The 26,394-nt window shown below is 39.9% G+C and overlaps 1 protein-coding gene across 7 annotated transcripts in view; it reads left to right on the top strand.

The window, feature by feature from the left end:
• Window positions 1-26,394, top strand: part of LOC127632189 (elastin-like) — a 90,159-nt gene that overhangs the window by 15,693 nt on the left and 48,072 nt on the right. For all 7 annotated transcript variants that reach the window (XM_052110788.1, XM_052110787.1, XM_052110785.1 and 4 more), the window contains exons 2-12: window positions 1,883-1,960; window positions 2,446-2,484; window positions 4,475-4,552; window positions 24,221-24,292; window positions 24,383-24,439; window positions 24,546-24,569; window positions 25,315-25,350; window positions 25,452-25,541; window positions 25,633-25,680; window positions 26,179-26,241; window positions 26,330-26,359. In XM_052110788.1, the coding sequence (XP_051966748.1) occupies window positions 1,883-1,960; window positions 2,446-2,484; window positions 4,475-4,552; window positions 24,221-24,292; window positions 24,383-24,439; window positions 24,546-24,569; window positions 25,315-25,350; window positions 25,452-25,541; window positions 25,633-25,680; window positions 26,179-26,241; window positions 26,330-26,359 (615 nt within the window). The remainder of the gene's footprint in view (window positions 1-1,882; window positions 1,961-2,445; window positions 2,485-4,474; window positions 4,553-24,220; window positions 24,293-24,382; window positions 24,440-24,545; window positions 24,570-25,314; window positions 25,351-25,451; window positions 25,542-25,632; window positions 25,681-26,178; window positions 26,242-26,329; window positions 26,360-26,394) is intronic.

The following is a 26,394-nucleotide window of genomic DNA, read 5'->3' as shown; positions in this document are numbered from 1 at the left end:
CATTATTTTCTCATGCAAATGAGCTTGTGATTTGCTTAAAATGTTTGCCAGAAGTTTGCAGCTCTTCACCGGTAGTGGTGAACCACCGGCAAACCTTTGGCTACAATGGACAATTTTCCGCAAGTTTGCTGCAAAGCTCATTTGCATGTGAAAATCCATGGCCCTTTCAGTTCTTAATCCATCCTTGGCTGTTGTCATTATGTCTCATACATTTTTCCAATAATAAAAATGTAGTTTGCTCCAGACTAAACATTTTTGTCACCTCTAATCATGTTTTGCGACTATAAGATTTTTATTTTTTTGCAAACCCTGTAAATCTTTCCTCTTGTTCAGAGAGCATGTTCACAATTTATGTAAACTTTCCACCATCTTAATAATGTTCTTTGTTCTATTTCTTCTCTGGCTCATTTGAAAGTCAATGCCTGGGCAATTCACAGCTTGTTCATGTAGTTGTAATCACCTGACCTGCTAACTGTGAAATACATATCTTTCCTTCACATGATTATGGATGTGTTGGGTGGGAAAATGAAAAAAAAAAGTTTATAAAAATACTGAATAATGACAAGGTCTGTGGTAGAACTACATGATATGAGATCATGCACGCAGCATTGCCACTAATAAACACTCATGCAGCCGGGGCATATGGATTTGATTAAATGGCTTTCGAAGAACACGCAAAACCCATTAAATCTCTGTCATCGGAGGGTCTGTTCACATTCTCATCACGTTTTTGTGATATAAACTGGCTGGTCTGGCTGTAAAACGTAACTTCATAATTGATGTCTGAGCTAACAAGACCTCCTGGGAAGTTGTTAGTAGTATACACTAGTAGTTTTTTGCTTTGGTTTTTTAAATAATTTTTGCCAAAAATATAATTATAGGCTACTTTGCTTTTGCACATGGTTAACAAATTTACTTTTTGTCATCTAAACCACCTAAGAAAGTGATTTGGGAGTACCATGGAACAGTGATGATCATATCAAGGTACCCCAAGGCATTGAGCTACATTTGGGGCAAAAATCCAATTACCTTGTTCAGAACACCATAGCATTTTCATTGTACTATGTGGTACTTTTTTGTTAGTATTTTAATTAATATAATGAATTATAGAAAAAACATATATCAAAATGTAACAGACCAATCTGTAACCAAATATTTTGAAAAATGTATAGTACTAACAATTATTTATGCATGTATCAAACATATTAAAGAATATATTTATATGTTCGTATAATGAAGTATGAGCTACTTTTTAGAAGTTATTTTGCTTTGAATTCCTCACTTTTAGACAGTTAGGTTTCTTGTAGTGCATTTTTCTAAAGTTCTTCATTTGGACAAGCATGTGATTTAGTTCACCTGTTCTTTCGATCATTGTCTGTGCAGATATACGTTGTAATATAATGATTATATTGTGCATATAGCTGATTAATTCCACATACATAGGAAGTGTTTTAGTGAGATAATGGACCCTTTTCACACACTGTGATGACGTGTTTCCATTTTATTTAGCTGCATAAATCTAGCAACTTTTTTATATGTGCAATTTTTTTATTATTTTGTGTAAATGTATAACATGCATATGTTGTATTATATTATCCTGGAATACATTTTAAAAAGGAGTTACCACAGATGCAGTGAGATTTCAAAATTTAAAGTGTATTGCTATTATTATTTTAATACTATAATTACAACTTTCAGACTTGTAAGCAGGAACAATGCCATATGGAAATGTTTTCAAGGCCTTCAGCACTTTCAACAAAAGTTTATTTTTTCTTTGGGACTCTACCCTAGCCCAAATTCGAATGCTCTTCTGCTTGAAAGGTAAAAGACAGAGGTCTGATGGCTTATAAGTCTGACCTTTTTTTTTCTCTTCATTTTTCAGGGGTGTATGTTCCTCAGGGTGGTGTTGGAGGAGGACCAGGAGGGGCTGGAGTGTTACCAGGTGCTGGACTTTACCCAGGTATAACCAACAGCTCACAACCATCCACTCTTTTTGTTCATTTGTTCATCCTAAAAATCGGCCAGTGTTTGAGTGACAGTCCACTGACAGCCCATGTATTTTTTTAAAGCTCAGAGAATGATTTAGAACATCAGATTCATCTTTGACATGTTTGTGAAAATTTTATTTCTTCTTTTATGATACTTGAATATCATGCATAAACCATATTTGACAACATGAAGCTAGAACTCATAAAGCCATTGAAATACATTATAGTTGCTACTAAAAAGCTAATGTTTTCACTATTGTCATAATGTCTGATCTGGTGCTTATTCTGGTCAAGAACTGCCCAGTAATATTGGACAAGATTGAATGGCCAACTATGTAGGTATAGTGGCATGATTATATAAGACCAGGTTGCTCAATAGAGTATAATAAGACTGTAATAAGAGGAGAACTACAATCAAAGTGATACAATATTAACTTTGCTTTCTAACTTTTAACAGGTGCGGTAGCATCCCCATACAAACCAGCAAAAGCTGCAGGTAGGTAAATTTTGCTTTTTACTCTAAATACTGTATAGTAATATCCAGTGTTTAAATTATGAGGGATCTCGGGGGGTCTCAGATCCCCCATTTGTAACCGGAGACCTTTCGGAAGGAACCGGAGACCCCCCAGAAAGCCATTTTGCAAATAACCTGATTAGAATCTGAGCTGATCAAAATCTGAGCAGATCCTTTCCTGTTCACTGTAAATCTGTCTCGGCATGTGCTTGAAACCCTGTAACTTTGTACTTCAAGCCCTTGCCAAACCATGCCAAATCTAGACATACTTTTTTCCGCAAATCAAATTGGCTTACTATTCTCAGAGATAGGCTATCTGTTCATCCTACACATAATACGATATATAAACCAATAATGAAGCCAGCACAAGATGAAACCAAAACAGTCTTACCGTAATAATTAGATAAGCAGAAGCCGTAGGAGCATATATTTGGGAGACCTGGCCAATTTTTTATCCTCAAGTCTGGCCAAGGTGTGGCAATAAACAACATTTCTTCTCTAAATGAATCTGCTTTTGGATATCTAACCCAAACGCACGGCTGGGCAACATCACTAACATCCGTGCTTTCATCCTCCGCAGTGTTGAAACACTGCACTGAAGACAGGAAGTCTTCTATCCTCCTAGTTATGGTTGAATTGGAGACCTGTAGTGTGCTTTTATTTGCTTTATAATTGCATCTGTATAGGTGAAATCTGCATTCGATATTTCTGCTGAAGCCAAAAAGCAGTCTTTTACTATCTGTACATAAAAAAAGGGTTTCATTGCCCTCACTATAATCCACACAATCGTTAAAACGCTCAACTGCAGAATTTATTCTGTGAATGAGTTTTGCTGCTCACAAAGTAATCCCGAAAGCTGCTTGATTTGTCTTTTTCTGAGATTGCTCCAAGGCAGGTAGTTGTCGTTGAATTTTGTGTGCATGCTTTCAAAATGCCATTCCAAATTTCTTTGTTTGAAACTGGAGCAGATTTTCTTTGCATAATAAACACAGGGAGTTGGATCCGTGGAGGACAAATAAAAAAATTCATCTGTCCACTTCTCCTGAAAATGTCTATGATCATCTTGTATGGCTCGTACATTTGCCTTTTAATTAGCATGGTTGCATTCATCTATCTACACGTGAGGCCCCTCCCCATTACCCTTTTTTACCTTGATTTTTAGTCATATTCTGCCACAGCCTCACACCGATGTATTTTTTTCTAATATTTAACTAATATTTGTGATTTCTTACCTCCAAACTACAATGCCAAAATCATTTTGTTTTTCTAATGTCATGTTTTTGTAATATTGGGCAAAAAAAGTGAACACAATAGAGGCACACTTCCATATACATTAATAGGACAAGAGTCATTTAAATAACGAAAGTTGATTTCAAAAGAGACTGTTGAACAAAACAATGGTTCGATATTTTACGTTTATGAATAGTTTTGTTTCATAATTGTTTTACTGTTTAAACATAGGTGAAAAGACAAAATCTATACTGTAATATACAGTATTTTAAACACAAATTGATTGTGTTCATTTAACTTTAGATGGTATTTCAAATCTCAAGGTGGAAATGTTCAATAGTTGTTTTTTTCAAGATTTTGAGTTACCCTAACCCTAAACTGTACAGAAATTGACTTTCAAAACTAAACCTAAAAAATGTGACAACCAGCCCTGCTCAACTGTATCTAGCTTAATACAACTCATTATAAACTTTGTGGTCAGTGATGATGACACCATTGTTGTTAATAATAGCTGTCGAACACAACAGATACAGTTCAGACTGTAAAAGTGAACTGTCATTCAGAGTTACTAAAATTCACCTGCAACTTATAAAACATCCATAAAAGTCAAAGTCCAGCTGTGTGTCAGTCAGTCACATCTTACCATGTGCAGACTAGCCATGCGTAAGATATCATGTGTACTGTCTGCTATTAGAGCGGGCACAGGCCATGCAACAAATGCTGATGGGCACTTTTCTTACAGGTGGATATGGAGGGGCTGGTGGGGCACTGGGCACAGGTGCTCAGACCGGTGGTTTCGGGACTGGAGGTTATGGAACTGGTAAGAGCTCTTTTACATCATCCCATTAATATCCGATTACATAAGTCTAGTATAAGTAGTTAGAAAAGAAAAAACTTTAAAGAATTTTCAAATGTAACATGCTGGCAGAACAATGTAGTGAAATCTGTAGTACTAACCTTGCAAAAAATTACTGTGGCTGTACAATGGTAACCCTTACATGCATACACCTCGTCTTTTATATAGAACTGAACACCTTCATTAACAATATAAGAACCATGGTATTACCATGCCTGTGCCATGTGTTTTGGTGTGGTTCTTTGACATACCATGTACATACAATTTTGATATTGTAATCAATCAGTATCATTGCATGTTTCAAAGTACCATGGTAATACCGTCTGATACTTTCAATGTACTGTGTGTACAGCCACTGATTGGTCTTCATCTGTTGTGGAAACTTTGCAATTATACCTATATTCATCCAGCTATTGCTAACTATTCAAGAGCCATGGTACCACCCAGTGTTGCCAACTAGTTTCAATTGAAAGTAGCTAAAGACTGCTCGAAAAGTCGCTAAATGTCGCTAGATGACTTCATACACTAATTAACATATTCGTGACATCATTCGTGGCGTCTCATTTGCATTTTGCATAGTGTCCGCTCTTTACATGTGTTTGCTTCTCTGTGCTTACCGTACATACTGTAATACCCTATCAGTAGTTTTGATTGTATTGTGTGTGTATACAAATGTAGCAAAATGTAAAGTTTGTTACGTGTTTGAATATAGTATCATGTACATAGTTGTCTAAATAAGTGTCTGAATTCAGAGAGTTCAGAAACAGGAATGAACAACCATCTAAAAATCTCCTGTGATTAAGTGCATGAAAAGAATAAAAATAAATGGTCAAATTAAACTCTTTAAATGTAAAACTAAAGGGGAGTAAAAAATACAGATTTGTGACTGGTCATTGACAACGCTGTTTGCATATGCGCAACTCATTCACATCTATGTCAGCTGCCGTGCGGTCAACTGATTGTGCTGCTCCGCTTTCTCACCTACTCACCTCTCTCACTGTCAGTCTCACTGAACAGAGTAGATGCAAGACCACGCGCTCGCGGGGCAGACTTTCCACTTTCTCCTTTCGACTTTAATAGCTAAGGTTTGTCCAAAAAGTCGCTAGATTTCTCGCTAGTCACTTTTTTGAATAAAAGTCGCTAAAGAGTTCTGAAAAGTTGCTAAATTTAGCGACAAAGTCGCTAAGTTGGCAAGACTGGTACCACCACAGTATTTTACAATACTTATATGGGTTTTAAGAAAAATGTTATATTCATATTTTAGGGGTTATAAAAATATTAAACATGTTTTGTTTATGGTTCTTATATTAGGAGCTGGTGGAACACCTCCTAAACCAGTTAAGCACATTGAACATGTTGCCAAAAAATCATAAAGATCTCTTTACAAGAAAATTACAAGACTGTGGCAATATTTTTGTAAAATGAAATTTAATTACACGTATCGCAGCAGTTCCAAGGTTAAATGTCCACTGTGTGGTGCTAAAAACAAGTTAAATATTCTACCAAATACATGGGTTTATGGTTAATCCTCTATAGAGTATTAAATCAACAAAACCATCCTTCATAACCTAAACCTAACATGTAGTGTCAGAAAAAGCGATTTAAAAAAGCAATTGCAGGAACATTCTCATCAGGTTGTTGTGCTTCTGTGACACTTCTGGCTCAAGTTTCGACTCGCGTGCTCTTCAGGACTCTGGTCCTTTACATCACAAGTGCAGTGCTCAATCAGTTGAGCTACCACGCAATTTGATCACACTCAAACAAGCTTGAAAAATGCAGTTGCTTGTATAATGCAAACATTAAAATGCATCTCTTTACAAGTTATGCACTATAGTAAAATAGTTTATCTCTCATAAGATAGGGAAAGTGATAAAAGGCAGGAAAGTAATTGTTTATGAACTAATAATCTGTCAATTTACTTGTTATTTATGTGAAAATAAATAAAAGTCATTGTTGTTGTAGCGCCTCTAGTGTTCATTTTACCAGGAAACCCTCAAATTGATTTGTACAATGAACCACGTAAAAATTATTTAGCTAAAATGTTGGTCAAACTCAATAGAACCAGAAACAAAAGATCCATTACACATTTGGATTGGGGCTGGAACTGAAAATGGACTGAGGCCCATGTACATTAACATCTGTGTCTTTTTGAGATGGGTGGTGCGGCTATTTCTACACTGTTTTAAATGTGTGAGATTATTGCCATATTTCTCCTATACTGTTTTCATACTGTTTGGCTCACCAGGTTTAGCCATTGGCTTGAATATCCTTGCCAGCAAATGTATGTGAGACTTGCTCATTTTCTGTCCAGCACCTTCATCCTTGAGCTGAATAAATATGTGTAAACTTACATCAGCGCTACCCAAACAATGGGGCATCAACACTGATTGTGTTATTGGAACATGAGTGAAACAATAAGAGGAAATCTTGGCACCTAGGTGAGTAACTGGACCCGCTCTGATACACTAGTGTAAATATTATTGCTTTCTCTGTCAAATCAAGCAGTATTGGTACATTAGCACCATTCTGGTATAATTGAATTTCCTAAAGCCGTGCAGATTCCATCTGGGCCCAGCGACATGTTTGGAGAGATAAGGAATTAAACAAATGTAGCCGGCCTCGATAAACTTTGGAGCAGCTCGCTGGCTCCTCTGAGAAAACCCTTTTCACTCTTTTCACTCATAAACTCCCTGATATCAGATTTTGCTGTGGAAGTTGTCTTTGGCTGTCACTGTTGGAGTGAAGTATAAGATAATTGTCTAATCTTTTACTCTCAGTCTTTAAGGTAAAAATACTGAATGGATCTGAAGGGACACTGAAGGGCTTTTACCTGATGATCTCCAGTATTTTCCCCTTAACATAACACCTAGCATGAATTGAAACCTTGGATAAGGCTGTATTTGAGATTAGATTGTATGTAGGGCTGTGTTTGAAAGAACTCCGTTTATGTCCAGTGGATAGCCAGATTCAAAATCCATCATGTGGTTGCATTCCTATAGCTTGTAACTGGTAGAGCATTTTGCTTGGATTTCAGTGTCATAGGTTTGATTGCCAGGGAACTCACAAGCTGATAAGTGTTCTCAAGGTTGACATATTTGTCTGCTAAAATCAGTCTATGCTTTCCGAATGTCTGAAATGCCCCCCAGTGGTGGAAGCTTGATCTGCAGTCCTGTGAATGCCACATAGTAACAAAATGTATTTCTTTGCAAATGTAGTATTTTGCTAGCCAAAGATCAAAAGAGATGTGACGCAAAGGCACAGCGCAGAAATTTTTTGCCTCTGCCGTATCAAAAAATTTAGAGTTCTGGCAAATTTGCCACTCATTATTTTCACATGCAAATGAGCTTGTGCATCGCTTCAAATGTTTGCCAGAAATGTTCAGCTCTTCACCGGTAGTGGTGAACCTGCAGCAAATGTTTGGCAACAATGGAACAAAGCTCATTTGCATGTGCAAATGGTCAGCACTACACTTTGGAAAATTTAGCTTATTACTGGTAATCACTGCCACGCTACTGAAAAATATAGTTAAGTTAGAAACGTTGCTACTTTTAATTAATTACTCTCCAACTTTGGTTTCTACTGATAATTAAAACCTTTTAATCTAAAGGCTTACATTTAAATGCTTGAAAGTTCTTCTAGACAAATGTAAATTGTACCTACAAACTCATTTCAAAAGTTTGTTTTTAATTGGATGAGTTGAATGAGTTGAACTGCCAAAAGTGTGCAGCATACAACTCCTTCAATACTATTTAAAAAGCATCTTAGGGTGGCTACTTTGAAGAATCAAAAATGTAAAGTACTATTCAGTGTTTGGTCACTGAGAAGGGGTATCCAAACTTTTGATTGGTAGTCACAAATTGTCGTATAGTTGTTGCTCTTATAAGCAATTTATTTAAGTGGACTGTAGAAATTGTATTGTAATATTGATTATATATGAGAAATCATTTGCTTTTGGCTAACCATCGGTTCATTTATGAGAAATCGTATTTTGTAATGACACCGTAATCAAAAAGTCTTCAGCAAACTGTGTATGAGACAAGTTCCTGATATCATAACAACAAGATTTATAGTTTCCAATGTACTATAAAGTACATTGGAAATCTTTTGGAAAACATATAAACCATTGCAGACAGTACTGAAAAATATCCATGCCCCATAACCCCTACGTGCACCTAGCCTGCGAAAGATTCCTGCTGTTTAATTTAAGAAGTGTGATGGCAGAGACAAGTGTTTTGAGTCACAGCCTTGACTTGCGCAAGCTAATTGTGAGGCCTGTCGTCCTAGTTGTGATGAGTTGTTGAAATCGAGAAGGGTAACCACCTATGCTTCACAGTGCCTGGAGCATAGGTGGAATCGGTTTTGCTCTCTGCTGTAAACGTTGCACAAAAAGGCTCATTTTGTTCAAATGTTGTGTGTATAGCAACTACATGTCACAAACAGTTAGCTTGCATGATGTTAAATGAGAAACGCAGACAGCATGAGTGTCATCTCGTAAACATCACGGTTTGTTTACAATTTGACAGAGTCAGAAGAGAATACATTTCAGATTGAATTTATTGGAGTAATTTTAGTCATTAGCTGCATAGGCAGCTGCATTCTGTTCAACTTTGTTTTGACTGATACAGAAACCAGAGCAACACAACCTCACAAAAGTATGTCAGGTTTTTGCTTTCCACATGCATTGCTATGTTGTTTCAGTGAGAGAAGCCAGATTTTTTGAGACTTGAAAGCGAGTGAGGGGTGGTTGAGGAGAAAATTAAGGGTGTGGGCCAAGCAGATGAGCTTGGAAGAGCCAAAAAGTCTTGTGAAGTACATTGGCTTTTCATTAGTAACTCAGACCTGTGCTCAAACTGCTCGCTTCTGGCCTCTGATCATGAAAAATGTCTGGTCCTCATGGAGCGAGGGTACAGCAACAACATCCAACTCCCGCAGGAGCCACGCGTCACTTCCTGTGCTTGTCCCAATTCATGGATAAGACGATCCAGAGATGCTGTAGAGCAAATGGGCAGCAAAAAATTGAAATCTGTTCCCTGATAGAATGTTTGTTTTACCAGTCCTTATGTGTTTTGTGCGAGAGCCTTGCGCAACTGCTTTGGAAGAGCACAATCCCTAAACATTTCCTTTTTTTTGCTCTTCGCCACATTGTGGTCATCATCAAAACATTGTTCTACTTTTAGAGAATGTTTAAGCAGAAGACAAGTGTTTTTTTTCTTTTAAGCTCCCTTCTTGTACAGAAAACCCTTTTAGTGTCACATCCGCCCATAAAACAAACAGTTGGAATCAGAGATATGTGCAATGCTGGCAAAAGATATACATTTAAAAAATAAATATAGAGGTAAATAAATAATTAATGCAGGGTCGAAGGCAGCAGATGAAGCTTGGATTTAATTTCTCAATGCAATGTGGATGCAATAAATATCAATATCAATAATATAAACATGAAAAGAGATTATTATTATCCCTCACAGTATTTCCTGGATTTGTGCATCACTTTTGGTCAATGATAGTTTTTCCATTTGTGAAAAATACACTATTTGAACATGGATAATACATTTCTGAAAACACATATTTACTGTAGCACTTTTAAAATCAGAACACACCATTAATGAACAGTACAAAAACATGTTATTGTAAGACCAGGTTTTTGAACATGTACCATAGTACAACCATGCATTTTTGGACATACAGTACCGTGAAAAAGTTTTAGGCACTTGTGAAAAATTTTGCATAGCGAGGATGTCCTCCAAGGTATTTCCAAGAATACCATGTTAATACCATGGTATATGTCCGAGAAGCATAGTGGTGTTTTTTTTAGTACTTTTTGTAGAGCATGTGCTTGTAAATACTGTTGTCCATAAATATGGTAATTATTCAATAGCATGGTATATATCAAAGCACCATCTTATACCTGCATTGTACCATGATACTGCCATAGTACTTTTCTGTAAGGGACATACAGTATGTACAGACAAACTATAGGCTACATGCATTGGTTAACATAAGATTAATTTGACAACTCTGAGGCCTGTACAGAGCAGAGTGGGGAACTAGTGTGAACTGTTTATTGGTCATATCACATCTCAGCCCTGCCTTGTAAGAAAAGTATTCAGGAAACACAAACCTTGTGCATATGTGAGCCATCTGGGACATGTTCAACGCATCGCCAAGTGATCAGACTGCCACAGTTGGCTCTCGCATTTAAGTTTTTTGTCTCTGTGTTTTGCACAATACCTTTCTTTCAGATGTTATAAATAATAGACATGAATGGCCACGTGGCCTGTGCCAGCCTAAACTGCATCATGAACCCACCCGGGAGCAATATGTTTGTGTTCTCCCTGGCCGGATGATTTGGATTGATCGCGTATGTGGCATATTTCTGGAATCGCACAAGGAAACAAATCTTGACAGAAACAGATGCCATTTCACCCCGATTCACTCTCTCATAAACCCTATGTAAACATTTCAAAAGCATGTTTTTACATGCACATCACCTTTCTGTTTGGGACAAATGCTGTTACGGAATGAAGCCATGATTTTAGCATCATCACAGGTGACAACAGAAGTTATATAGCTGGCGAGGGGGTTATTTAAACTGAAGTCATATACATCCACCGAACACCACAGTACGGGCTGTTATCATAAAATCACAGTGAAAGTTTATGACACATTCAGGTACGCTGAGGACAGTAAACGGTATAGTAAAAGCATTGCAGTAGCAAATTATTTTGAATGATTTTCCTCAGTGAGGGGGTCCTGACATAAGGGAAAACTCATGAATGAGTCATGCTTTTAAAAGCCTCACTGGGGCAAAGAATCCTACTAATACTGTCGTAATGGATTGTTTTTCGCAACCACCCATAAATTAGCTCGATCCAAAATGTACATGAGGTTATATTTTGATTTGACATCCATTGAATGCCTTTCCGGGAACCAGCACCTTATCGTGGTGGAGAGGTTTGTGTGCCCTTATGATCCTGAGGGTTGTGTTGTCTGGAGCCATGTGCTCCTGGTAGGGTCTCCCAAGGCAATGTGGTCTCAGGTGAGGGGCCAGACTAAGAATGGTTCACAATGACTCATGGATAAAACGGCAAGAGGAGGAGTTACCTTGCCCGGAGGAAGCCCGGGGCCCCCGTCTGGAGCCAGGCCCAGATTGAGGGCTCGTCGGCGAGCGCCTGGTGGCCGGGCTTGTCACGGAGCCCAGCCGGGCACAGCCCGATGAAGCGACGTGGAACCCCCCTCTATATCCCTTGGGCCCACCACCCATTGGAGGAACTGCAGGAGTCGGGTGCGCTGCCATATGGGTGGCAGTGAAGGCCGTGGGCCTCGACTGACCAGACCCGGGCAGCAAAGGCTTGCTCTGGGGACGTGGAATGTCACCTCACTGGGGGGGAAGGAGCCGGAACTAGTGAGGGAGGTGGAGCGTTACCAGTTGGATCTGGTAGGGCTTACATCGACGCACAGTTTTGGCTCTGGATCCGTACTCCTGGATAGGGGATGGACTCTATTCTTCTCTGGAGTTTCCCAGGGTGTGAGGCGACGGGCGGGTGTGGGGATACTCACGAGTCCCCGGCTGAGCGCCACTACGTTGGAGTTTACCCCGGTGGACAAGAGGGTCAGCCTCCCTATGCCTACGGGTTGTGGGGAAAACTCTGACTGTTGTCTGTGCATATGCACCGAACAGCAGTTCAGAGTATTCGGCCTTCTTGGAGACCCTGAATGGAGTCCTGAATAGGGCCCCAGTAGGGGACTCCATAGTGATGCTGGGTGACTTCAACGCACACGTGGGAAATGACAGGGACACCTGGAAAGGCGTGATTGGGAGGAACGGCCTCCCTGATCTGAACTCAAGTGGATGTTTTTTATTAGGCTTCTGTGCTAGTCATGGATTATCTATAACAAACACCATGTTCGAACATAAGGATGCTCATAAGTGTACATGGTACCAGAGCACCCTAGGCCGAAGGTCGATGATCGATTTTGTAATCGTGTCGTCGGATCTGAGGCCATATGTTTTGGACACTCGGGTAAAGAGAGGGGCAGAGCTGTCAACCGATCACCATCTGGTGGTGAGTTGGGTCAGGGGACTCTGGACAGACCTGGGAAGCCCAAGCGAGTAGTGCGGGTGAACTGGGAACGTTTGGAGGAGGTCCCTGTCCGCGAGATCTTCAACTCACACCTCCGGTGGAGCTTTTCAGGCATCCCTGCGGAGGTTGGGGACATTGAACCGGAGTGGGCAATGTTCAAAGCTTCCATTGCTGAAGCCGCGGTGGAAAGCTGCGGCCTCAAGGTTTTAGGTGCCGCAAGGGGTGGTAACCCTCGAACACCGTGGTGGACACTGGTGGTCAGGGAAGCCGTCCGACTGAAGAAAGAGGCCTTCCGGGATTTGTTGTCCCGGAGGTCTCCGGAGGCAGTTGCAAGGTACCAACAGGCCCGAAGGGCTGCGGCCTCGGCCGTGAGGGAGGCAAAGCAGTGGGTGTGGGAAAAGTTCGGAGAAGCCATGGAGAAGGACTTTCGGTCCGCACCAAAGTGCTTCTGGAAAACCGTCCGCCACCTTAGGAGGGGGAAATGGGGAACCATTCAAGCTGTATACAGCAAAGATGGGACACTGTTGACCTCAACCGAGGAGGTTATTGGGCGGTGGAAGGAACACTTTGAAGAACTCCTAAATCCCAACACACCCTCTATGGTAGAGGCAGAGCCGGAGGATGATGGGGGATCAGATTCTATTTCCCTGGGGAGGTCACTGAGGTAGTCAAACAACTCCGCAGTGGCAAAGCCCCGGGGATTGATGAGATCCGACCAGAAATGCTGAAAGCTTTGGATGTGGAGGGGGTGTCATGGATGACACGCCTCTTCAACATTGTGTGGTAATCTGGGACAGTGCCTAAGGAGTGGCAGAACGGGGTGGTGGTTCCCCTCTTCAAAAAGGGGGATCAGAGAGTGTGTGCCAACTACAGGGGTATCACACTTCTCAGCCTCCCTGGTAAAGTTTACTCCAAGGTGCTGGAGAAGAGGGTTCAGCCGATTGTCGAACCTCGGATTGAAGAGGAACAATGCGGTTTTCGTCCTGGCCGTGGAACGACGGACCAGATCTTTACTCTCGCAAGGATCCTGGAGGGGACCTGGGAGTATGCCCATCCGGTCTGCATGTGTTTTGTGGATCTGGAGAAGGCATATGACCGGGTCCCCCGGGAGAGACTGTGGGAGGTGCTGCGGAGTACGGGGTGGGGGATCCCTTCTTAGGGCTGATCCAATCCCTGTACGTCCAAAGCAGAGCTGTGTCCGGGTCCTTGGCACGAGTCGAGTTCATTCCATGTGGGGTTGGTCTCCGCCAAGGCTGCGCTTTGTCACCAATCCTGTTTGTGATATTCATGGACAGGATATCGAGGCGTAGTCGGGTGGGGAAGGTGTGCGGTTCGGTGGGCTGGGGATCTCATCGCTGCTTTTTGCAGATGATGTTGTCTTCATGTCATCATCGGTCCGTGACCTTCAGCTCTCACTGGATCAGCTTGGCAGTCGAGTGTGAAGCAGCTGGGATGAGGATTAGCACCTCTAAATCTGAGGCCATGGTTCTCAGCAGGAAACCGATGGAGTGCGTACTCCAGGTAGGGAATGAGGTTTTGCCCCAAGTGAAGGAGTTCAAGTACCTGGGGGTCTTGTTCACGAGTGAGGGACAATGCAGCGGAGGTTGGCCGGAGAATCGGGCAGCGGGGCGGTATTGCACTCGCTCTATCGCACCGTTGTCACGTAAAAGAGAGGTGAGCCGAAGGCAAAGCTCTCGATCTACCGGCCAATTTTTGTTCCTACCCTCACCTATGGTCATGAAGGTTGGGTCATGACCGAAAGAACTAGGTCGCGAGTACAAGCGGCCGAAATGGGCTTCCTCAGAAGGGTGGCGGGCTTCTCCCTTAGAGATAGGGTGAGGAGCTCAGTCATCCGTGAGGAGCTCGGAGTAGAGCTGCTGCTCCTTTGCGTTGAAAGGAGTCAGTTGAGGTGGTTTGGGCATCTGGTAAGGATGCCCCCTGGCTGCCTCCCTAGGGAGGTGTTTCAGGCACGCCCAGCTGGGAGGAGGCCTCGGGGAAGTCCCAGGACTAGGTGGAGAGATTACATCTCCACACTGGCCTGGGAACACCTCGGGGTCCCCCAGTCAGAGTTGGTTCATGTGGCTCGGGATAGGGAAGTTTGGATCCCCCTGCTGGAGCAGCTGCCCCCGCGACCTGACTTCGGATAAGCGGTTGAAGATGGATGGGATGGATGGATGGATCCATTGAATGGAAAAAACAATAGCATATTGATGAGAAGATTTGCATTTCCTGCAGGAAATGGTAGTGCTCGCAAAGCTTTATGTAAGTTTAGGTTTTAGTCTTTGGTATTGTGTGAATGATGCATCAGAGCTGCTTTGTCATTGTCAAGACACTCAACATGTGTCTTGTTTTCTGTCAGCTGCAACTGAGCATCAATCATCCTAGTCTAATGACAAGTCGTAATAATAATACATGATGGCAAAATCATATAAATGTTTAACTTTTACAGCTAAAGGATCACAGGAAAATGTCTAATAACATTTTTAATGTTTTTGATTTGTTTATTTATTTTTTCTATTTCTATTTTTAGTCGTACAATATCTTATAATTTCACCATATTGTACAAATGAGTTGTTGTGAGACTATGTTGGCATCCACTATGTGGTGTAAAGACAGCTATATTGTTAAATGGATGCAAGAATGAAAATACCAATACCCATACCAATATGGTATATCAATAAATACTACAAGAAAGAAGACCAATCCCAATTCAGTATGCAAATACAAGCATGGAAGAAGACCAATTGTAATTCAGTATGCAACTATCACAATTTTATCTTTACTCTTAGTTTGATTTTGATGAATATTGCCAATTTTACAAAGGAATTTGTCAAATTTTATTAAAAAGTATAAAGTTTACAAAGACCAAAAATAGCATACATAACACTAAAATTATCGACAAAATGAAGTTTGAAGAGGGTCTATATGTTAAGCATATTGAACTGGCTATATTGTAGTAAACTGCAGAATCAGAAAAATAGAATACTTAAGGAATAGCAATACAGAGCTGTCATGCAAGTGATGTAATTATTTACAGATCATTGGTAACATAAAGTCAAACAGGGCTTTCTTACATATGTTAATAAGTAATAAGTGTAATAAGGAGTCTCGCCAGTTGTGCCAATGACACAATGGGCAATACCAATGTAAAGGTTTGACACACAGCACTGTTGCTGTCACCACACAGGAGTGTGAGTGTTTCACTAGTTCAGTATGTTGCTTGTTGGTCTAACATCAGTTTGACATTGGATTTAAAAAGCTGGAAGTTAAAAGAGCTGCGGAATGTCACGCAATTTGGATCAGCCAAAACCTGGAGCCATGATGGCGTGACCTTTCATTTGGACTCAAGAAACGTACTGTGCTTGAATAATTGCATGGCTCTTGAAAAAGTTTGTTTTTTTAGGGGTTCACCTCAAATGGCCAATATTTCAGGTCCAACCACTAGTTCCCCAAAGCAAATTGAATCCATATTGAATTGGCTCTGTGTTGAAGAGATGCAGATACATTGACTTATTTGGGCAGCTGAGGAATACACCCAGAAAGCAAACATTCGTGTTTCTGGACAAGACGACCTACAATAGAGACCCCCTGCCAACCACAACCAAACTTCTATCAGAAGCTGCAACTGCTTGTGCTGAATTTCAAGCTGGTGGCTTGACTGAGTATCAAGACATGAATAAGCCAGCAAATGATTGTTGGCGCACAATCTAACAGGAGAACTAGCTTGCAATGAATAGAGAAGAGGACTGTGCATGCTCTTATTTTTTGTGTGTTAATGTGTTTACTTGCCATTAACTTGCTACAGGGTTCAAGAGGTATCCTAATAGCCCAGCTCACAGGTCAGTGAAAATTACTATGAGCCTGAGATCCTTCAAATAATTTATCAAGAATTCTGTACCCTTTGAATTCCAGGATGCTGTAGTCGGTTCACTGCAGTTGCCGTCAGTTACATGGACCTGAGCCACGGAATTCTCTGCTCTCTTAAATTAAATCCTCCAGCTGCTTCAGCGGGGAGGGGTGGAGGGTCAGGGCGGTTGGTTTAGTGGGTGTGGATAAAGCTTTGCTCCTGCTTTTTATTCTCAACTCCCTCTATCTGTTGCTTTTAAAACTTCAGATCTCATTTGGACTCTGCTGACATGGTGAATTCAATTATAAAGGAAATGCCCCTTTCTAATGTGCAATGTGTTTACTAAACACTACAGAAATCTGGACAGGATAATTTATTTCTGGAAAAAAAAATATTTAGCTTGTGTTGGATGGTCACATGCTTTGAAAACATAAGGTATACATATATAGAATTCATACCATCCCAACATTTTCTGAATGAGGGTTGTAGAAGCGCCACAAAATGGTTGCTTCAAAAATTGTATTTTTTCATCTCACGTTTGCTTTTTAAATTTTTGAAACAACCATGTCATTTTGTGGTGCTTCTACAACCCCAATTCCAAAAAAGTTGGGACGGTATGAAAAATGCTAATAAAAGCAAAAAGGAGTGATTAACCCTTTGCTATATTGAAAGCACTACAACTAAACATTGTATAGTGTTTTACCTCGTGAATTTCATCATTTATTTATTGAAAATGTACTGTCATTTCAAATCAGATGATTGCAACACACTCCAAAAAAGTTGGGACTTTCAAGTGTTTACCATTGTGAAACATCACCATTTCTTCTATTAACACTTATTACGCATTTAGGCACTGAAGACACAAGTTTAAAAAGTAGAATTTTCCCCCATTTATCCATTATGCAGGTCTTTAGCTGCACAACTGGGTCTTCATTGCTGTATTTGCATGCTTCATAATGCACCACACATTCTCAATTGGAGATTGTCATGACTGCAGGCAGGCCAATCTAGCACCTGCATGCTCTGCTTATTCAGCCAGTATGTGGTGTGAAGTTGTCCTGATGAATATTCTGAGATGTCCCTGGAAAAGACGGTGCTGGATTGCAGTATATGCTGCTCCAAAATGTTTACATATCTGTCTGTATTAATGGTGCCCTCACAGATGGCGAGTTACCAATGCCATTGGCACTGACACACCCCATACAAACACTGGCTTTTGGACCTGACGCTGATAACAGCTTGGATGGTCCTTTTCCTCTTTGGCCCAGAGAACACAACATCTGTTTTTCAAAAACAATTTGAAATATGGATTCAATGGACCAAGAAACATTGTTCCACTGTTCTACTTTCCATCTAAGATGAGACCGAGCCAACAGAAGTCAGCAGCGCTTCTGGACAGTGTTGATGTAGGGTCTTAACTTGCATCTGTGGATGCAGCAGCGAGTGGTGTTCACTAACAAAGGTTTACTAAAGTTATCCCAAACCCATGTTCATGATATCCATTACAGATGAATGATGTTTTTTAAGACAGTGACTTCTGAGGGATCAGAGATTACTCACATTCTGAAGTGGTTTTCGTCTTGCCCTTTACGCACCAAAAAAGATTCCTTGAATCTTTTAACTATATTGTGCACTGTAGAGGGTGAAATGCCCAAACTCCTCCCAATTTGTCTTTGGGGAACATTGTTCTCAAAGTGCTGAATTATTTTCTGAAGCATCTGTTGGCAAATTAACAAGTCTCAAACGATCCTTGTTCTTGAAGGACTAGACTGTTTTTGGAGGCTCCTTATATACTATGACACAATTGCCTCACCTGTTTAACATCTCCCTTTTCACTTCGTCTTGTTATTTAAACTCTTCAAATTGTTATTAGTCTTAAATTGACCCTGTCTCAACTTTGTTGTTGCATGTTGCAATCATCTGATTTGAAATTACTGTACATAAAAAAAATTAAGAAATTCAGAATCAGAATGAGCTTTATTGCCAAGTATTCTTGCGTACACACAGAATTAGTTTTGGTGATAGGAGAAACAAGTGCGCACAGAACATTAAAGTGAGACACAGAATATAAAACAAGGTAATAGTATAAATTGACATACAAATAATAGGACATGTAACGTAGAATTGCATGTGTACATGTGCAAGTGGTAATGTATGTACAGTTATTAAATTAAATCTGTGTGAATTTACATATGTACATGAGATATTTATTTACATTATTGCATTATGGGGGGAGTCCTGAGGCAGTTTAATTGTTCATGTGGAAAATGGCCTGAGGGTAGAAACTGATCTTGTGCCTGGGTGTCCTGGTGCTCAGTGCTCTATAGCGCTGGCTCAAGGGCAACAGTTAAAAAATTGAGTGAGCAGGGTGTGTGGGGTCCAGAGTGATTCTACCTACACCTTTCTTCACTTTGGAGATTTACAGGTCTTGAAGAGTTTGCAGCAAGTTTGCCGTAAGCTAGGCACTCTCGATTTTTGTAGGTTTAGAGTTTGGGTTTTTGATATTTCATAATTTAAAACGGAAAACAACTCACTTTAAACCTTGCTTTGGTACAACACTGTGGACATTTCACCCAGAAACTGGAGCTCACTCGTGACCAAATGTTCAAAAACATTTCCTGCTTTGCCTACTGGGAGGATGTGCTTTGAATTTTGCAGTCAGAGTTTAGCTCAAGAGCCTTTGACCTACTTTTGCCGAATTCGCAGAGACATGAGTCTGACCAAAAATGATCATGATATTCGAATGTTTTTTTGGACAAGTACCATGAAAATACTGTGGTATTCTTTGAAGTATCTTGGAGCGCCATGTAAATACCATTGTCTGTTATTGTGGTAATCGTTCATTCCATGGTTATCAAAGTACCATGGTATTACCATCTGATAGCTTCACTCTAGCATGGTACCACCACAGAAATTTTATGTAGTATTTTTAAAGCATTTAGTACTTAAAATATTTAAAATTCCCATTGTTACTTATTCTGTGTCCTTTCCATTGACATTTTCATCTATACTGATTATTATTTTTTATAAAAAACATCCTTTGACCAAGGGCGGAACTAGGATCTTTGAGGTTCATTTTCATCTTTAGGCTGGGAAACAGGTATTCTCTTAATCGGAAGGGGGAAAAATCACGTCCAGCTTAAACTTCACAGTGGTGGTTTTCATGTCCATCCATTCAAAAGAGTAAACACTTATTCTTTTGTCCTCCTGCTTAACCTCAGTGCACTTTGAGCTTTTTGGGAAGAGCTAGAGCATGCTGACAGTAATATATCACAGCTGTTCTTGGACTGTCTTGACGTTCTTCAGGAACAGTTGCTGTGGCTGAGCACTCAGAATGCTTGAGGGAGGCTAGCTGTCTGACACAGGAAACCAGGGGAGTGCATCATTAACTAATGGCAGACAAACCTGTCTAGGTGCCTGATCCTTTTGTCTGAGAGCCATTCTAACTGATATATCTGTGGAGATTAGATGCACAAAGCAACTAATGGATCAACAGGTCTATCTTAAGATAGTAGTGAACACACAGACATAAGCAAGTTAGTCCAAGAGCATTCCACATCAAAGTATCTGAATGTCAAGATTTGCTAGCTGGGACCTAGTTTTGAATAGTACAAATTTAGACTATGGGTATAAAGACTGTTCCACTTTTGATCTCATTGTGTCCAAGAACTTCCCATTAAGACATGAAGGGTCTGTCTTAACAATATGTAAAGTTACCAAAGACTTTGGTTTATCTGGATAAAAAGAGCTGCATTACAAAGTTTCAATTGTCTCAGAAAAGTACTAGCCAGGGCTTCGTTTCCCAATAACGATTGATCTTAGTGGTTAAGAGCGTTTTCTACAAGCAAATGTTTTTTATGTGCTTTTCCCAAATGCTTTTTCGCTATATAAGTGCAGACCATTTACCATTTAAAAACATTTGCAATTTACCTCACTGGAAATATTTACAAATAATTCACCTTAACTTAATTCACCACATAATTGCATTTTGTTTTGTGATCGTTTTGTGCAGAACAATATATTTCTTTCACACAATCATACTGCTTCGTACATCAGATGTGAATTTAAATATTTCATTTTCAAAATTTCCTCTGTGGGTCGAGATTAAAGCTTCCAGGATCAGTGAAGACAGCGGAAGCCCTGTGTATGGTCCTGCTAATGACAAGCATTAATTGAATATAACGAGATTCACTGTGTTATTGCAGAGTGAAAATAAAGAGAACGTGTGGAAGCTGTGCTTTAGGGACATTCACCAATCAAAGGGAGGCCTGCTCTTTACTCCTAAAAGTGATAACGGTAACACCAATGCTACACAACATGTGCGGTACTAGAGCATCCTTAGGTGTCAGAGAGGAAGAGGAGAAGAGGATGAGGAGCCAATATACTGTACGGACAATTTTCATGCACAGCATTAAGTTACAGGTATTTAAATTGTATTTAGTGTAATTTCGAGATTTTCCTGCAGGTGTCTGCATAAATTGTGTCCTTCCAATGTTCTTAGTGCTGTACGATTTCTCCAGAGCAATCGTTAATCTACAAGTATTTTCAAGTTCTACATAAATTATGATGCTTTTGGGAAACAAGATAAGAGTGGAGGAAGATTTATATTTATTTTAGGGCTGTCGAGTTAACGCATTAATAACGCGCGATTAATTATACAAAAAATAACGTGTTAAAATTATTAACGCATTTAATCGCTTGTAGTACCACCTGTATACTCCAGAGGGCAGTAAGTAACATTTCAGCTGTGTGGGCAACACACAGTTTATACAGTGAAGAAAACAACACAGAAATGTGTTACTAAGGGTTCAAATGCAAACTAAGGGATCTCAATATGTGTTTAAAGATTGAGTATTAAACTATACACAGTGACACAGTGACCTAAACATTATATTTTTATGACGCATCACACCCGAGATGCGACTCAAGCATGTCTGACGCAGGTCGTATGGTAGGGTGACCCAGTCCTGAAATTGGAAGCTTTGTTCCACGTCCCGCAAGATATAAGCAGTGTCCTGCATTTCAACTTTGTCTGTATAATTTTTTATCTTTATTATTATTTCGGCATCATTTTATTTCATCGTCCATTAATTACAAAATCACTATTAAAAAAGTTAATAAGAAAACACTGATCATGCGCAGCGCAGACTTTTTTTCTTGCCAGAGCGGGAAAACAATGGGGGAAAAAAACTGCAACAGAAAAATGGGTCTATCCGGAGCTCCCGAGAAGAAAAAGTGTCTTTGTTCGTATAATAAAGAATTGGAGAAAATATATACATGGTTAAAACCAGTTAAAGGTGACCCTAACAAAGGAGAGTGCAGGGTATCCCACCGAAGTTTCATGGACAGCTCTGCTGAAGCAGTTCAGTGCCCCAAACATGACAGCTCTGAAATCTTTGGCTTTGAGCATTCTGTCACCAACGCGTTCATGGAGAGGATGTTTTCATTGATGACCTCTGCGTGGACAGAGACAAGGAACTGAGGATCTGTGGACCTCATCAAAAGTGAACTCCTGGTGAAAGTGAACACCTACACCTGCCAGGAGTTCTACAGTCATAATGAATGAGAAGGCCCTACTCGAAGCACCCAGATCAGACAAAAACATTTTAACTCAAGATGCACTAAATCTGGTAAGATCGCATTTAATCATTCTAGTCTTTAATAATGGAATTGATGTGCTTATTTGGAAATGTGCTTTTTAATGATTAGATTATTATTTTCACTTCATTATATTCACATTGAGTAGGTCTGAGCTGTTAAAATGAGTTTGTATCGTAGAGCTTATGCCAAACTGAGTGACGTTCATGGTACCGTCATTAACATTTAACATCACTGCAAAAATACAGATAATATAAAATCAATATTTATTCACTTAGTACAATAATAGTAAGTTATCTCTCCCACGTGTCCCGCAAAATCAGGTCTGCTGACCTGCAACAGAGCAATAGCCAGGTGGTCACCCTATCGTATGGTCTTTACCTCACAAATATTTAATTACCAACAAGGTTAAGGAGGTGTCCTTTAAACTGTTACACCGTTTTTACCCAGTCAATCTTTATTTAAGAAACATGCTCCCTGAAATAGATCCACTTTGCTACTTCTGTAATGCTGTAGATAAATCTGCCCCTCATCTTTTTTGGGAATGTGCTCACGCAGTAGTATTTTGGATTTTGTTTTTTAAATATATTATTTAAATCCTCTTTGTACCTCCAACAACTCCAAAGCATTGAAAAGCATTGCACTATGTAATGAATATAATGTCTTGGCATTATTGTAAAATATATCTGTAGTATTGTGCACTATGTGGCTTGTTTCTAAAAAAAAATAGAAAATATCTGATTCAGGTGTTCAATGATGGGTCCTTAAACAAGCCCTCATAATAAATCTCTGATTGACAAATTCACTTGTGTAATGGATTACTGTGAACTGTGTGCCAATGATTGACTCATGAACAATAATATGGTTGTAAACAATACATTGTATTCTAAAACCACTTTTTGTATTGTCTTATCAATGATTAACTCTTCTGCTCTGATTAACTCTTTATGCATTTTAATTATCTGATATTTTTTTATTTTATATATAGCTTAGGCGGTCCACAGGCATGCTGTTTAAGGCAGTGACTGGTGTCCTTGCTTTTGCTCATACCAGACATTTTAAGTGAACTAAAAGTACTGCAAAATGTTGGAACTGTTTTTGTATACAAAAACTTTGTAACCATCTATTACAAGCCAAAAAATAAGGTGCTTGTTCCATTCTATACAACTGGGGCAGAGTGTTATGGCTTTTATCCCAGTTTATGCTCTCTTGTCCTTGACCCTGACTTTACTAATTAACAGTTGTAAGATGCCATAATCAGCATAAGAAATGTGAAATGTCAAGAATGTGTGGCCTCCTCTTTCCATCAGCCTCCAATTGTGAGAAGTTTCATCCTACTTTTCTTTTGTCAAAAGTTGGAATACCAGGATTAAGGGGGCTTTACTCTCAGATTTATAATGGCAACAAGGTAAAAGAATGACTGACAAGCAAAGCTTTTCATTGCACATACTTGCCATTCCTGTATTCCTCCCTCTCCCATAAAGAAAGAATGCAAACTTTGTGACCTCATTTGTTTAGAGTTTCCATGTTGAAGGAGGACACAATGAAGCAATTATTTTCAAAATGAAGCCTGACTCCTAACTTACCTGGCCAAAAATATCCGCTCTAGCATCGGATGCCTCTCTCTCTCTCTCTCTCTCTCTCTCTCTACTTCTTTCCCACCCAGCCTTTGCCATCTAATGTTTGCAGTCAAGAGCATTAAGTGGTTGGGGGTAGATCTTCATCATTTGTTATGACTGATATGCCACATCCTGCCATTAGATATCACTCCTGCCCTTACTTCACTAACTAATATATGTATATGTGTAGTGTCTAGTGCTAAGCTATGTAGTATGTTAGTAATGTACTTCTATATTTATTTATATATTTACACAAGATGGCCAAACGTAAATGTACATACTCTTCTAACCAATGGGTTTGGCTATTTCAGTTATTTCTGTTAGGATAAAACTTAATTCTACCAAATACAGTGACATTCAAGAGACAAGTGGGCTTTCTGCATTGTAGTAACAGTTTGTGGAGACCCTTTTCTGAGCCAGCAGGACAATTCTCCTGTGCACAAATAGTTTTTTTCAGAATTTTTAATTATGTGTTGACTTCCAGGTGGTTATGGTGCTTATGGTGGTGCTGGACAATTCTACCCAATGGCTGGAGGCTTGAAACCGGCTAAATCAGGTGCTCAACCATGAATCATCAGCTGAAGTGTTGAAGTGGAGTGAATGAACTTCATTTGATAATGATGTTTTCTCTGTGTGTGTGCTTTAGGCTTTGGAGGAGGAGGTCTTCCAGGAGGAGGTCTGCCTGGAGGGGGTCTACCTGGAGGTGGTATTCAATAAAGTCTATACACATTCAAGTTCATTTTGATTTTCTTAATAACTTAATAACTGACAAAATAGACTCTTCACAAAGGCTGTTTGTCTTATTTCAGGTGCTGGTGGAAAGCCCCCTAAAGGTACTATATATGTCTTTCTCAGTCTATTGTTTTCATTATACAAACACATTGCAAATGCATGTAAACATCTTTAGAGAAGAATGGAAATGAAACAGAAGTGGAAAATGTAGGTGGGGGCAGAACTAATTCTCAGAGGAACCATTCATAAAAACATGCATGTTCCATTTTTACGACCCTAAACAAATAACTTAGTGTGTCATTGATCGCCTGGGTAATACACTTTTTATGGTACTCCAATTGGCTTGAGGTTGAATTAAGGAGCCTAAGATCACGTGCCAAATCAAAAAACATGTCCTCTCTGGGAAGTCACGCTGGTGGTTTGCTTGTAACGAAGGCCAACACATTACTTCAGCATGTCCTTGGCACAATCTCAAAGAAGCATGCAATGTCTGTTCCTCTTTGTTTGATATCAGATGGAAAAGAGTTAAACAAATAAATGAACAGCCTGAAACATCAGCTTCCAGACCCTGAATTCAGTTTGTACAGCTTGAGTCACAAAATGAGTGAGCGGTGGGTGGTGATGTCATTTTAAGTTAAATCACTGACAAGGAACACCTCAAGTCAGAATATCTGAAGTCTAATTTTGTGCCCAATGTTTTTATATATGTGACTGAATGTATGGGTTTGCCCTCTTGAAAAGATCTGATCCTTCCACCAGCTAGACCAACAAAAAACCAACATAAACCAGCTAAAACAGCCTGTTCAGAAGGGTGATCTTTGTGTGTGTGTGTGTGTGTTCCTTCAGGGCCGGGTGCAGGAGGAACTGGTACTGGTCTCCCAGGTGCAGTGAATACAGTATATATTTAGTGACAAAGATTTACAGTACTGCGACTTCCTTTGCATAGTTAGATTAGCCTGCAATTTTTTTGATTGTTTTTGCAGTCATTCCTCAAACTGGTGTACAAGGACTGGGCCCTGGTGGGGTCGGACCTGGGGGGAAAGCTGCAAAGGCCGGAAAAGCTCCAGTGCCAGGTAAGTGTGGGTGTGCAAAGGTGGATTTGTAAATGACTATACACATTACTGTCCATCATAAAGGTTCCTTTATTCAATCTCGTTTTTGAAGGAGTGGGAGTTCCTGGACCATATCAAGGAGGACTTGTTCCTGGACAAGGTGTGTTTTAGTCCTCTGTCCATATGTTGTAATGTGCAGAGTGGATTTAAACATTGTAAATGTGTGAAAGCTACACTCTTAGGTCAGAAACACTCAAGGCAAGTCTGCAAACGAAGATATGAATTCTTTGTCAACACATTGAAAGTTTGCAGTCATGCTGTGCATACCTAATGTGCATTTTTGTGCTATTGTGGCTGTAACAAACCTCAGAACTCAATGGAGTAATAGAGTTACATTCAGGCTGCATATTAAAGAGGGGGGTTGGGGGGTTTAACCTCCATAATTAAGGTTTTAATTTCAGAAGACCAGAAAAAGAAAACTGTAGAAAAAGACAGTTTACACTAATGTCTGCTATAGCACCCTTAGGGGCTGTGCAACTAGTACTTGTGTACCGATTCAAAGCAGGCCTGGCAATCAGTTATTTGTATAAAATACAATGGAAAAATTGCACATGTGGCCTTTGTTTGTTCTTGATATACGGGATTCACATTACTGCAGGCTTCAATGGGAGGGGAGTTCTTCCTGGGGTTGCCACAGGGACTGGACTCAAACCTAAATCAGGTAAATTCTCTATGAAAATGACATCATGTCATTGTAATGAGACAATTATGAATATAAAGTGCGTGATCTGTCTGAATTTCTTCCATAGCTGCTGCCGGAGGGCAAGGACTGGTCCCAGGTGCTGATTATTACCATTGTTTAAAGGCTAATTCA

This window comes from Xyrauchen texanus, chromosome 38 (genome assembly GCF_025860055.1).
Source record: "Xyrauchen texanus isolate HMW12.3.18 chromosome 38, RBS_HiC_50CHRs, whole genome shotgun sequence".
NCBI classification, from domain to species: Eukaryota; Metazoa; Chordata; class Actinopteri; order Cypriniformes; family Catostomidae; genus Xyrauchen; species Xyrauchen texanus.
The sequence above is the reverse complement of the archived record's forward strand: the minus strand, read 5'-3'. Positions and strand labels throughout refer to the sequence as shown.